The sequence below is a fragment of the Carassius auratus genome, chromosome 32, assembly GCF_003368295.1.
Source record: "Carassius auratus strain Wakin chromosome 32, ASM336829v1, whole genome shotgun sequence".
Classification (NCBI taxonomy): Eukaryota; Metazoa; Chordata; class Actinopteri; order Cypriniformes; family Cyprinidae; genus Carassius; species Carassius auratus.
In genome coordinates, this window is record NC_039274.1 from 8,963,349 (window position 1) to 8,977,949 (window position 14,601).

A 14,601-nucleotide genomic window follows, 5' to 3' on the forward strand; every position below is an offset into this window, starting at 1 on the left:
CGTTTCTCTACACTTTACACAGTGGAAGACATTTTTCCGGATTTTATCAATACATCCAACCTGGCAGTTAGATATACAAGAAGATGAGGACACGAAATCTGATCTTTTGCTGACGTGTTTACTTATGTATTTAAATTATACAAAAACACGGTGTTTGCGAATGCATACCGCAGGAACGAGAACATAGGAAGGCTGGAGTTGAGTTACAGTATAACCGAACTCTAAAGCTAGCGGTGTAACGTTATGTATAGTCTAATCTGCATGGAATTGCATTCAGGGATGCCTTAAACGCATAATTTCAGCTGTTTATACGGTGTTGTTTTATATCTGGTGCATATTGTTGTGCATGTGCAGAATACTGTGAATCAGGCCTTGCTAGTGAGCGGTGTCAGATGTAATGCTAATGGTCTAATAGCTTATTAGTGCTTCGTTGCTAATGGTAATAGATTTGTTTACATGTCCAATTTCGGGTTGGCTTTGTGTCTTTGTCATTGTGTGTTTAGAAGAAATCGCTATCGCGTTATTGAACTGAAGCTAACGCACGACTGTTGCTCCACCAGATACACGCATGCTACTTTAGCGAGGTTATAGATCACATACAGCCGAACGGACTATTCAGAAGTGTATTTATCACACGAGCACGACGGTGGATCTGCGGAGATGATCGTAACTGATTAAAAATGCGTTATCGAGTGCTGTAGGATCAGGCGGAGAACGGAAAGCTCATGGCTGTGCGCCGCTAACGCGCGTCAGAGGCCACGTCGCCTGTGTGTGTTGATGTGTTTGATCTACCGACAGTGGCGTTGCATGAATGCAAACAAGGAAAAGCTTGAAGTCGCCAACTGTGCGGAAGGGATCCGGTGGAGTCGTCAAGTAACGTTAGTTGTGTGACCAACTTCAGGACACGTTGCTGTACGTTAAGCCGAATGCGGAAGACCACAAATCTATCAAGATAGATAACTTAGCAGAGAAGTGGCCACATCAATAGTTGTTTATTTGTTTTTGCGAGGGATCGTGATCTGTGCGTCTGTTCGATTACACGATGATCGGCTTCAGCGCGAATCGACGTGGAGGTCGCCTCCCGTCCTTCATTCTGATTGCGTTATTGGTGATAATCGTTATTCTGTCGTTTAACTACTGGAGTGTGTCCACTAAGCACGGGCGGCTGCTGGACGAACTGGCCGAGATGCAGACGCAGGTGAAGCGCACGGACGCGGCGCGCTCGCGCCTGGAGAAGAGAAACTCTGAGCTGATGATGCAGGTGGACACGCACCGGAAACAGATCGATCAAAAGGACGGAGACTACAGCGTGCTGGAGAGCAAACTACAGGCCAGGGATGCGCTGGTCAAATCCTGCTTCGATGAAAAGGTGGGTGAGAGAAATTAACCACGAGGGTCCGTGATTTTCAACTGGGTTTAAGTCTGGGCTCTGACTGGGCCATGCAAGGACATTCACCTATTTCTCCTTCACCACTGTGTGCTCAGTTTTGCTGTTTGTTTTGGTTCATTCCTTTCTTGATAAGTGGCATTTTTATCTTGCAACCCTCCCATTACAAGCCACAATTGTGGAGAGTTTGTGATATTGTTGTCACATGCACACAATGACCTCTCTTTGTACTAAATTCCTGCAACTGCTTCAGAGTTGCTTTAGGCCTCTTGGTCCCTTCTCTGAACAGTTTCCTCCTGCTCTTTCATCAGTTTGGAGAGACGTCCTGTTCCAAGGAGGGTCTGTGTTTTACCAAATACCTTTCACTTAGTAATAATAGGCTTCACTCTGCTTATAAGCATTGATAAATCCTTTATGTCTGTGTGTGTGTGTGTGTGTATATATATATATATATATATATATAATATATATTTATTATTATTAATCTCCTGACTTGTGCCTGTCCACAACTTTATCCCAGAGATCTTTTGACAGTGCCCTGCCACCCACAGTTGATTGTTTCAGTTGCACTACCACGGACTGAAATGCTCCAGGAAAGCTCTTTTTTTCAAAAAAAAAAAAAAAAAAAAAATGAACACAGCTGATCACAGTTCAAAGTCAAATGGCTTTGTGTGCCATTGAGAGAAGATTAGCTACACCTGACTGAGTTTACAAGAATGCTTAAGTTTATATTTATATTGTTTCAGATGTTAATGTTGAGAAACACAATAATATGCATATGCTCGGATGAAAGTTGGCTCCTCAGTCTGATATAAATAGAGTTCCAGAGACCCAAAGCTAACTGTGTTTCCTTACAGCGCTTTGTGTTTTCTGTTCTTAAAGCACTCTCCCTCGAGGAAACCTAAAGGAAGCTTATGTCTCAAGATGATTTCACTATCAGATAAGGTCTCTTGAAGCTCTCAGCTGTGCTTACCTGCAGTCTTGAATGCAGTGATGCACAGCTGTGTTTCCTCAGTCGACTGCTTTGTGGACATCCGTTTTCTCATTGTGGTTGTGATATTACGATAACTCCATTTCACTGATTAATTTGATCAAAAGTAATTCCATTTTGTAAACTCATTTAGTAAGAGAATTTTGATGAAAGTAATTCCACACTTGGCGAGGTCCTGTGATCAAATAAATCAACTTGACATGCTCCACAGCGCTGACCATCGACCACCGTTATATAATGCTTCTCAGAGTTGCAGATGTTAGGCATATATAACGGCATTCTGTAGGTTTATTTTCTCCATGGATAGATGGTTCGAATAATGACTCCAGATGGCCTTGTCTGAAACAAAGACTAACCATGGCAGTGTCTCTCTTATGATTAGTGCACATGCTGAAAGTCTGTTCATTTAGCCCTTTGGTCAGTTGAAGAAGGATTTGTTTAGTGTTACTTAGTTAAGGTAAACCGTTTAATAGGCAATTGTCTTGTCTAATGCGTAGTGCCTTGTTCAGTATTTCAGGAAGTATAGTATAAATGTTTCACTGACCAGATTTTTTCCCTGTTATCTTATCCCACATATACACAGTGCATTTAAAAGCAGATAACATATTTTTTTAAAAGAAGTAGGCAGTTTGCTGATATTAACTGTTCTCTTTGTTCCCTGTTCTACTAGTTGTGGCTGCAGATAAGCCAGTTTTTCTTTTGTGTGATGTTTTCAGTCAGCAGGTTGCATCACAGATGGCAACACTGACTTTTCCCATGTGAATTCTGTTCACAGATTTTTACAATTGTAAAGGAAAATTAATAAAATCTGTGTGTGTGTGTGTGTGTGTATTAGTGGTGGGCATAGATTCATTTTTTTTATCTAGATTAATCTCACTGTGATCTTGAAATTAATCTAGATAAAAATGGCTCATTCAAATTCTGCCGAAGTCATTTAGAATATGTGCGTTACCCAAATAAAATTGACAAACAGTAAGTCTTTGAGAAGGGTTTTATCAAGCTAGGTGGTGCATTAGAAAAGGGTCTCCTCTCTTGTTTACAAAATACAGCACAAAGTGCTTGAAAAAGCTGTAACGTAATTCTACATTACACAAGGTGCAAACAACCTTACACCAGTTTCACACATACTCCGTCTGCAGTGCGTATGCGTTGCATATTTTTTTTTACGCACCCATGTTAATGGATTCCAGTTGTGTTCCAGGAGCGTTGCATCTGCAGCAGTGCAGCGATCGTTTATGTACCAAGTAGCGATCTGCAAACGCGTCCTGTGTGAAAGCACATCGAGTCTGTGCTGCACCACATACGTACACGGACTGCATAAGCGACAGCAGACGGATTATGTGTGAAACAGGCGTGAGGGCCATAGCTGGGGTCAGCGGGGACCCGGTGAAGGTTGTACCAGTGTTTGAAATTGCTTAATTTGTATGTTGGTTTATTTTTATTTATTTGTGCTATTTACACAATGTTTGTTTTTTTCAAGTTTGTAGGTGTCAAGGTACAGAAGCCAAATAATTAAATGTAAAATAGCACTAGATAGTCTTCAATGTAAAAATGAAATATACAATCAAACCTACATTTATTCAGACAACTTCAACATTTCTCACATTATTACAGTTTTGCTATATATATATCAAAAATTATATCTGGTGTCTGAATAAATTTTGGTTTGACGTTAAAACTACAAAGTAATTCAGTCAAGAGCAGTGAGTGATTTTCATTTTCTAGGATTAACATTACAGCAGCTAGTAACTAAATTAGGCGTGGTCACTTTAAGAGACGATGAACGTATTCAATATAATACACATCCCATTTTTTTTTTCCTCAAATCTGTTTACTTTAACTTAAGAAATAACTGACAGTTTTTTCTAGCATAATTGCCAAGGTGGATGTTTTGACACATTTTGTATGTATTTGTTGGCACAAGAGCAAAAATAAGCAAATTCGATGTTCAAGTGTTTTGAGATGCGAATAATTCTTTGTGACTGTATATTTCAAGTTGGAAAAGAACTTTAGTTACAAGACGATAGATTCAAATGCTGATAAAGTCAAGAAAATATGAGACCTAAATACATGACAGTTTGATTGAAATATTAAAATGTATATAAATAAATAATAATAAAAAAAATAAAGCACGTTTATTCTGTGGCACCTAAAAAGATAGTTTGGCGCCTACATTTTTTTTTCTTTATTTTTCTTTGTTTGTTTGTTTGTTGGGATCCCTGGTTTGAGTTAAATTGGTCTTTGTGAGTCTTGATAATATCCTACGCACCATTAACATCAGTGCACTAAAATTGTGAGCTGACAGCACAGAGAGCATCCTGCCATAGTGCTTTTTATGGATTCAAGCCGTGGGCTTCCCTGTGGTTGTGTGACACCGCTGAGAGCTCATGGTCAGGGCCCATCTGTGTGCCCAGGGCTGATTTAGTCCTGTAGCTAATTCTGGGACAGTCTCTGACTGTCCATTGTCCCTTTTAAATAGTCACTGTATGGTTTACAGTAAATGAATCAATCATCTTGGTTGTTGTGTGAGGAGGGTGATGTGGAAGAAGTCATTGTTGCAGAAGTTCCAGTTTAAGACCCATTTCTGCCTAGGTTTTTGTCTACCTGGAAAGAGGAACGGGATATATGAGCATTGATATTCCATGTGGATTTGGGTGCCCTGTACCTTTACAGACTGATGCCATGCTGCATCAAATCTTTGGTCATATTGCTCAATCAGGCCCCTTCACAGATTATTACTCTTTCACATTCAGTGCCTATAGCAGTACTTGTAAAACGTCTTCTCATTTTAGGAGGCACCCTGAAGCTTTGCAACCAGTCTGAAGTTACAAAAAATGTTGAATTAAACCATGTGTCCTGTGTTTCGCTATACTTTCTCTTATCAGGCATATATATTTTTTTTTTCTTATTTTTTTTACGTTTCCTTTTGACAGAAAAAGTGCTGGAATATTTTCATTAAAATGATACAAAACTCAGTAAGTGGATTGTCTTAAAGCTGTTAGATCTTTAATACCCATCAATACTACACATTTTGATAAACTGAAGCTACATTATGATATTCTCCTCAACTGATCAATATAAAACACTTTTATGCTTGCATCTTAAAGAGATTGCAATTTTACACCTTTTCATTGTGTCATTTCATACCCCATTTTATCCATGTGTCACTGGGTTTAAGAATAGGATCTGTTCCCTACTGGGAATGACACATTTGTCATCCTGTTTCCTGTTCTGTATTCCAAAGGTGGAGACCTCATGCACACACAGACACACCTATTGACTTGTACTTTCCTGTTCACTTTTGCTTTATGGTCTGTCCAAGGAGAAAATCAACTATCAGCATTCCCATTCATCTCAATGGCAGTTGCTCAGACGAGGTGCAAACTTGAGAGCACACGACCGGTTTAACCTGTCAAGGGCTTTCTAAATAAATTTAGCACTGGCAAACTATAAAATACTCATTCAAATGTTGTTAATAAAAATTAGTCTGAAATCTTGGTTACTAGTGAATGGTTGTCAGTAAAGAAACGTATCTCCTTTTTTCTCTCTCTCTCTCTGAACAGTACCAACCTTATTATGAAAGATCATCGCATTTGGCTCTTCAGGTTGTTTATGGTGAAACAAAGATCAGCCATATACTTTTTGAATAATTAATCATTCTAGTAAATATTTTATCTTGTAGGAAATAGTGTACCTGTGAGGCATAGGACCCTTTGCAAAAAAGTAATATCTCTGTATTGAAGTTTGTGGCCCACTTGAGCTCCATTTTACATTTATCCATTTAGCAACTTACAGTGCATCCAGGCTTTTTTATATATATATATTATTTGTATTTATTTATTTAACCAGTATGTGTGTTCTCTGGGAATTGAACTTTTTTTATGCAGTGATCTACCACTGAGCCACAGGAACATTTTTGAGGTTCCAGATGCTTCTGTTCTCATACTTTGTGGTGTCAGATTGCAAACTGTGCAATTAGCTGTGGTGGCACCATTTGTTTATAAAGTAGTTTTGTTAAATGGTTTATTTAGATTGTTATGCATTATTTTGCTGATGGATAAAAATAGGATGGTTACAGAAAATGTACAACCTGATGGATCAAATTGATGGAATGATGAATATTACTTTTAAGTAATTGCAGCCAGTGGTATTTGGATGTTATGCTGATCAATTTGTCAGCATGCTCAAATGTTGAATTTAAAAAGGTGAACGCAAAGTAAACATGCATCAAAATGTGCCCTGTTTACTTTAATGCATGTTCCTAGTGCAAATTGTGCATTAGCCCATCTGTGAATGGTAATTCAAATAGGCTGGGGGAAAAAAATGTGTCTCTTCCAAGTACTTGCCTTCGTCCTGGTATGTAACAGCCACTTTATATTGACTTTAGATTTATTTATGGTCCCAATTATGGATGAAGATCAGTTCTCAAGTCTGTGGATCTGTGAGTGGTTGTTACCCTGAGCCAGATCTTGTAAAAGACTCAAGAGTGGAAGTGATGCAGTGAGCTTCTGTTGCTCTCTCACTTACTGATGATAAAGGTTCTGGCTAGTTTCTCCACAGGGTGAGATTGATGCTTTAATTACTGACCCCTCTCCTGTGTGTGATTCCTCCATTCATTTCTACTTTAAATCAGGTGACTGATCAGCCTAACAGTTGAATCAGCACTAGGAGTGTGGTACGAGTTATTGTAGGGGTGAATTTTAGGTCTGGCTGTTGCAGTTAGCTTCCATTTTGGTAGATGCTAAAAAGTCTTTCTGACCCCAGACTTTTGAAATATTTATATAGTTTAGATTTAGAGATTATTCACCAACAGCTGCAAATGTGGCTTGTTGACTAATAATCAAACCTTGACTATAGCATTCAAAAAGTTGGTTAATTATTTTAAGTGTGGAAATTGGGGGAAAAGTACAATCTAAGAGAGAAAACAGTTGTATAAAAATTAACAGGGTTCCTACGCAAGATTGGTACATGACTACTGACTTTTGACAGTGTGAACATTGATGTGTTTCCCAATGTTCTATCCAGTGGTCAACTTTAAGAGAAGTATTTCAGTAATTCAGTAACTTTTGACTACTGTCAAAAGTAGGCGTTAGTACTTCTGTACCAAGTCAATATGTATTACCATATTTAGTAGACATTTATATCGCTTTCTGTGAACAGTGATATCCAGTTGCCAATCAGAGGTGTTTAAGGTAGTCAGAATCAACTAATTTTTTAAGTTTTAAATAGCAAATTAGTTGTAGCTGTTGCTTTTAGATACTCAAAGTTATTGAATTGGTTGAATTTGTTTGTATAATATTGCATTCCTGTTTTCACTTTTTTTTTTTTTTTTTTTTTTTTTTGTGCTTTCCAGAATAAGATGCAAAATGATATCAGCACCCAGATGTCAGAGATTCACAGATTGGAAGGTAAGAAATGCTCGCTAGGGGGAGCTACTTTCGCCTCTGAGTTAGTGGAATAGGGTTGTGGTGGGTTATGCAAGTGACACACACTACTATTTTTGGTATAGACTATAGTTTTCTTGTACAGTGTTGTTTCTTTCTACTCCACACTGATATAAACCAATCATGGTATCCTGCTGGCTTGATCATGTTTTTGGACTGCTGATTTAATGGGGCATGGTCATGTTTTGGTTGAAGCATGTGTGTGTGTACACATTTACAGAGCAAGTGAAGGAATTGAGGCAGGAGGTCATCCGACAGGAAGACCAACTGAGGGAAGTGCGGAAAAACAGCACCAATTTGGAAAAGAAGCTAGAGTACGAGAGGTGAATATGATCCCTGGTGGAAGAGAGGAGCCCAGAAAAAGGGGTCTTGTTTTCTACGCACTTCCATTTCTACATTAAGGATTGTTTAAAATGACCAGACTAGTTGATCATGCAAATATAAATCTAGAATGTAATATGTGCATTGCAGCTTGCAGTGTGGCCGACAAATAGCTGAGCTGAAGGCAGAATATGAAGAGAGCAAGAAAAGTGTAGAAGAAAAGGCAGCAAAACTCAGACAGGTGGGATATGAATGACTTGAATACAGTTAAACTAACTTGTCTCCACTATTACTCTGTATTTTGCATAAAACAAAAACAACTTCCTCATTGCAGAGTTTATTAGAGAATCATAAAGTGGACACAGGGGGTCAGAAGGTGGAGGCGGATCTAGTTCAACCCATCAAAAGAAAAGAGGTGGACACTCCAGAGCGCCACACAGTGGCTGCACAGCAAAATGAGGGTCCAGGTCTTAAAGGTAGCGGAAAAAACCTCAATAAGCAGATGCATAAACATTTTGGTTGTAAAAAAAAATCTAATTCTCTTGCTTTTTTCTTATCACATACACGCAAGATGATATTGGTAAACCTGGTAGCGATGCTGGCATGCCTGGCATTGAGGACAGTGAAATAGGCAAGATAGAAGATGCACAGTTTGGTGAGTAATCACAAAGAAAATCTCTAGAAGGTTTAAATGAACTACTGAATAGTCATTTTACTGATGAGCAACGTAGAGAATAAACTAAAGCATGCTGAAAATAAAAGTTTGTGATTCTTATTCCCATCTCATGTTTCTCCAGCGCTAAAGAAGCCGGCCATCACGCCGCAGAAGCACATGGAGCCCGCAGAAGCTGTGGCATTGCTGAAGGAGGACAGGGCAGGGTTTGGAGCTGGAGCTGGTGCCAGACTAGGGGATGATTTGGCCCGCGGGCAACCGTTGGACCGACCAGCCATGCCCCATGATGAAAACCTGCATTTGGGGAACAACGATGTACCTGTGCAGCAGCAGGTTCCAAAGCCGATGGAAGACAAACCTCTGCTGTTTGACAAAGATAATAAGGCAGGCATAAAGGCAGATGAGTTTGGGGAGCAGCGCAGACAGCTGGGAGGTGAGAGGTCATGTTTTATCTGTGCTTATATTGCTCATACTAACACTTCTCAATTGTTGGATGTCTTAGAAATGTGATACAGGACACAAAGATACACTCACACACACACACAGCTACTATAGCAGGCAGTAAGGATTACATTATTGCAGGGCACACAAGGCCAAACTATTAAAATGACTCTTCATCTATTTCTAATAGTATTTTTCATTAATACTTCATTACTATAGCTGCAATGTTTGTTTTTTTTGTTTTGTTTTTTTGTTACATCAAATTTCTCAATTTCTTTATGATATTACCAAAAGCTGTATCAAAACATCATTTGCTCAAACACTGGTATTTCCTTTAGACAATGCAGATATAGCTTTGGGATTTCTTTGTACTGGGGGAGCCATCTGAGCTTCGTATTATTATTTTTTTTTTGTGTCTCCTTTCTTTTTCTTTCCATTGCTGTGGAGAAGCTGTCATGTTTTCATCTTTCTTATTTTCAATGTGACCCGGTCATTAATTGAAGTTTACACTTTTACTTTTACTGTTTTTTTTTGTTTTGTTTTTTCACATGGAAATAAAGGAGATTAGAGTCACACCATTAAGTGACAGACCTCTACTTATAGAAATTTAACTTTTTAATATCCAGCATTGTTTCTTTGCCCGTTTCATTAGCTGAGGGTTTAAAGGCAGAGGGAGTTGGACTTCATCCTCCTCCTAACCCGGCTCAGGTCCTTCCCAAACCCATCGACCCACACAATGGCAGAGATCATGTGCCCGCTGACCTTCCACGTCACCGTCAGAGTGAGTATTAAATTGTACAAAGATGGGGATGGGTGGAGTGTCTGAAGATGACGAGACAAAGCTTCAGCTATCCAACTTGCCAAGTTGCGACATATCAAATACTGTTTCCTGGTCCAAGCCTCTACTCTGTTTCAAGAGAGAATACTATCTCAACAGACATTTATGAGTACCATTCATTTATAGTGTCCTGGACATTATTATTTAAACAATTCAGAAAGGTGTTTCAGACACGATTCATACATTTGTCTGATAGTGTTTGGACCCAGAAACTGTGTCACATGACACACAGCAACCGGATACTGATATTCCCATAATCTCTTAACCTCAGACATCACCTTTTAAATATAGGTGGTTGGTAGTTTCCTTAAGGTGCTGATGGGTTACCTTCATGTCTTTAGGCTCTTCCATCTCAAAAGAATAGCTCACACATAAATATAGGTAATTTAAAACCTGATTTTATGCTTTTCGTATTACACAAAGTGAGATATTTAGCAGAATGTTCGAGCTGTGGATGGTAATTCTTTCCATCAAGTTCCACATAAGAAAAATAAATATGGTTTGTAAATGATTTTTGTTTTTGGGTGAACTGTCCCCTTAAGGCTCTCTCTGGGCTTTGATGCAACAGAAGGTGGCTCCATTCAAGCAAGTTCACAGCCTTAAATCAGTTCCTCTGAGGTAGCAGATGAATGTGTGTGTGTATATGAAGTCCAGTCAGAGCATATGTGTGAAATAAATATTGTAAAGCTGTATGTTAGATTGGGTTCTCTGCTAATTACTGCGATGCCTGACTTTCTGCTAAACTCCTCCACACCACAATCTACCCCATCCCAACCAGCCCTCCATTTTTCTTTATGAGCTCATCTACCACCAGCTCCATTCCTCAGTTGTCCTCAGTTGATTTGATTTCCTTTGGGCCTAAATTATGGCATAATCAGTTACTTTCCATGTAGTCCTTTCTTAGCTCTTTATTCTTGTGAATATGCTTCTGATCTGTCTGCCTTTCTGTGCTTTCTTTTACTATTTCCTTCTTTCCCTGTCTTTTACTACTTTGAAATTTTGCTCGTTCCTTTCTTTCTCTTTTCTTTCTCTCTCTTTCCTGATGGGGCCCTTCTCTGCCTCTGCAGGCCGTTTCTTTGATGAAAATGAGTCCCCTGTAGATCCGCAACACGGCAATAAGCTGGCGGACTATAACGGGGATGATGGCAACGTGGGTGAGTATGAGGCGGACAAGCAGGCCGAGCTGGCCTACAATGAGGAAGAGGATGGTGATGGTGGGGAGGAAGACGTCCAAGGTGAGCCAGGGGGAATGCGACTGCTTTGCTATTCCGTCTCCTCTCCCCCTCCCTTCTGCTGTCGCTGCGCTGCTAAATTAAGCTGCTGGTTCAGTCATCATGAGCTCACAGCATACTGAAGTACCATCAGCTCATTTGGCCTAATGCTTGAAAGGCTTGTGGAAGGGGTCAGTGAAGGAAGAAGCCCTCACCTCAGTGTGCTGAGAGCATGAGTGAATGAGAATTTTTGAATGTGAGCTATTTAACTTTAATGGACCATGTGGTTATGAGACTGAACCTTCTCTCCCAGCATGCTTCATTCCAGTCATTGTCTTTACTAATCAGCGTGTTTGTGTGTAGAGTTATTGTGTTTTCAGTGCATGTAAAAGCTGTAACAACTGTGTTGAATCCTCTTCACTAGGGTTTTGATATTTTAAAGAAGTTGTTTTTAAAGTTGTTTAGCTGTGTAGATTGGGCCATCTTATTGCATCTTGTCCATTTTTGCATTGGTATCACTTAACATTTTTGACAGTTGTAAACACTGTGTCATGTTCACAATGCAAAGTCTAGGGAGTGACAACCTTATTTAAGTGCAAGAATTAATCCTGTAAATTTCATTCTGTGTGTGTGTGTGTGTGTGTACCATGGTTGATATTAGAGCTGCATTATATTTCCTCATAACCAGTAAAATGCTATAACTCAAACAATTTAGTAATGTTACGTTTTCTGGTCGATTTACTATACATTCCCAAGTTGAGTTTGTAGTGTTTAAATTTGTTTTTTTTGCTTGTTTGTTTAATTGATATTAAATGCCATTCTCATATTTGACATTATATTTTTTTATGTAATGCTACAGTAAAATACTGTTGTGCACTTTCAGAAGTTATGATATGTTTAAGTCATGTATGAATGAATTGCATTAATTTACCCTAATTTACAGGATTCACACATTTAAATGTGGTTGTCACTCCCAAAAATTGTACAATGTGCATTTATCCTTAGTAGCTTTCACTGTTTGTAGGCATATGTTTCTTTATCCATGAAAGTTATGGTAGTTAGTTAGTCAGCCGTTGCTGTGATTGATCACTGAATTGTAATTATCTCTGTTGTTGTATCTTTCAGACGATGAAGATCGGGAGGCTCCAGGTGAAAGGGTTGTGGATTATGGAAAGCGACATCAAGCCATTGATGTCCTGTAGTTCATTCCCTAACAAATCCTTTGTTGAGCTTTATATGTTTCTGATAATGAAGTAGCCAAGCCAGGAAAAGGAACTTTGGATTTCACCTGCAATTTTGGTATAATGGAGACATTCAGACTATTCAAACTATTTTAGTGTCTTCAGAGAGGAACGAGTTTCAGCGGTTACAGCTGTGAAATCAGTGACTGCAGATTAGTTTTTTATTCAACTTAAATATGACCGTGATTTCATAATCTGCTGCAAATGTTTGCTTGCACATGACCTGATTTGAGAGTATTGTTTTCAGGTTGTTCTTTTTGCCCCCATCTGTAGCACAGGTGTACCAGAATTGGAATTTGGAACTATTATGTTGTACAAATGCCCTTTTTTTTTTTTTTCCTTTTTCTTTTTTTTGATAATAAAATAACTTCTCCAGGGATTGGAGGACACTACTGTGATTGGATAATACGGGAGTAATATTTCTCTGTTAGATTCACAAAGTGGAACATATTGATACTACTGGTGAAAAGGACCTCTACAAACACCAGTTTTCCTTTTTTTTTTTTTAAAGAACTGCTGAAAAGCATAATCTCCCTTTCTTTTTGGACAACTGTTGCTGACGTGTAAACTATGGGAAGATGCAATTAAGTTGCTGTTCAACTTTTTAACCTGTCTGGTACATAATGACACTGAATGGCCAGAGTTTTTTTTTTTTTTTTTTTGGAGTAACTACTGTTTCTAATTCTGAAGGAGCACTTAGAAGTGCACGCGGAGTCTTGTAAGGACATTGTTGCATGCCAAAGGCAGCCTTTGTAAATCAGCCTGTAGATCATCAAGAAAATGAGAAAAAGAAAAAAAGCAATACTTGGTGCCACAGACTAAACTCATCACAACTGTTGGCCTGCTTCCTTTCTTACTGGTAGCTGTGGATGTACAGTACATATAAGGAGGAATCTGTGTGAGAAGGAATGCTGTAAAATTGCTCAACTCAAATGAAAATAATGATTATAGACCTACCTGTTTGTGTTTGTTTCATAATCAATCAAAATTTGGTAGGGTTGGCATACTGAATGTACTCCTATAGCTTGTGATTGTTCTTGAGATCTGTCACATGGGTGTTTAGGCTCCTCTACACAGCTGTGCAGTGCAATCCAAGGATCATGATTAACAAATTGCTCCAGATTTCAAATAAATGGGTGCTGTTTTGGGAAAAAACTACAAATCCTATCACTGTGACTGAAGTATGGGAAGTAGGAGCATCAAGAAGCGCACCCAGAAATCTTCATTAATTTGTCCCAGGCTGCTTTACAAACAAAAATGACTACATTATGGTAACAATAAAAAAAATTCTGTATAAAGTTTTACTATCTGTTTGCATTAAGAACATTTATGTAAATTTGTATGTATTCGCCTTCGATTAACCACATTTCAAAATATTCTGTTCTAAGACATGTAGGGAATGCCTTTTTATCATGATGGCATTTGAAGTAGAATGGAACTAAAATCCGCTTCATTCAGGAATATACAGGAATTCCGCCAAAGTGCTTGATAACAGTATTGCCATGACAACAGAACGTGCCTTTCCTTCTCATTTTATACCCCTTGTGCTGGTTCTATTTTTACTGCCTGCCTGTCGATGTGCAATGCATGAATAAATAAATGCTAGCACACAGTTAAGATGGATTGTAAAAGCCTGCCTGCTGATATTCTATTTAAGATTACTACTGTTGTTGTTCTGAGACTACATTTCTAAATGCATAGTCTAGAGCAGGGGTCTCCAATCTCAGTCCTGGAGGGCCAGATTCCTGTAGATGTGTGGTTTTCAAACCTCACCATGAAGTACCTCCAGCACAGCGCATTTTGTATGTCTCCATATATCTGACACACCTACTTCAGGTCTTGCAGTTTCCATTAATGAGCTGATGATCTGAATCGGGTGATAAATAAGTGAGAAACACAAAATGTGAAAGGCTGGGGGTACTCCAGGACAGGTTTGAGAACCACTGCTGTAGAGTTTTGCTCCATCCCTAACTAAACCTGAACCAGCTAATTAAGGTCTTGCTAGGCCAGGGATCTCCAACCCTGCTTCTGGAGAGCTACTGTCCTGCACCTGC

The 14,601-nt window shown here is 38.9% G+C and overlaps 1 protein-coding gene and 1 long non-coding RNA gene across 3 annotated transcripts; one reads left to right on the top strand and one right to left on the bottom strand.

Moving 5' to 3' along the window:
* Positions 1–31: 31 nt before the first annotated feature.
* On the bottom strand, positions 32–739 carry LOC113051541 (uncharacterized). Its single transcript, XR_003276914.1, has 2 exons — positions 597–739; positions 32–512 (listed from the first exon to the last, which is right to left on the bottom strand). It is a non-coding gene; the product is annotated as an uncharacterized LOC113051541 (long non-coding RNA).
* Positions 477–14,164, top strand: LOC113051538 (protein CASC4-like). 2 transcript variants are annotated; one of them, XM_026215386.1, is made up of 10 exons: positions 477–1,369; positions 7,732–7,786; positions 8,043–8,145; positions 8,294–8,384; positions 8,478–8,619; positions 8,715–8,798; positions 8,941–9,249; positions 9,910–10,038; positions 11,163–11,330; positions 12,432–14,164. In XM_026215386.1, exons 1-10 carry the CDS (start codon positions 1,043–1,045, stop codon positions 12,506–12,508), a joined length of 1,485 nt encoding a protein of 494 aa, XP_026071171.1. In that variant the 5' UTR covers positions 477–1,042; the 3' UTR covers positions 12,509–14,164. The 2 variants fall into 2 exon arrangements, with proteins under 2 accessions (XP_026071171.1, XP_026071172.1); XM_026215387.1 differs by lacking the exon at positions 11,163–11,330.
* The last annotated feature ends 437 nt before the right edge of the window (positions 14,165–14,601 follow it).

Bases quoted from the DNA above. Each gene is read 5' to 3' on its own strand.
- LOC113051538 (XM_026215386.1), top strand. From the start codon at position 1,043: ATGATCGGCTTCAGCGCGAATCGACGTGGAGGTCGCCTCCCGTCCTTC. The intron at 7,787-8,042 runs GTAAGAAATGCT...ACACATTTACAG, and splicing joins AGAGATTCACAGATTGGAAG to AGCAAGTGAAGGAATTGAGG. The intron at 10,039-11,162 runs GTGAGTATTAAA...CTGCCTCTGCAG, and splicing joins CCTTCCACGTCACCGTCAGA to GCCGTTTCTTTGATGAAAAT.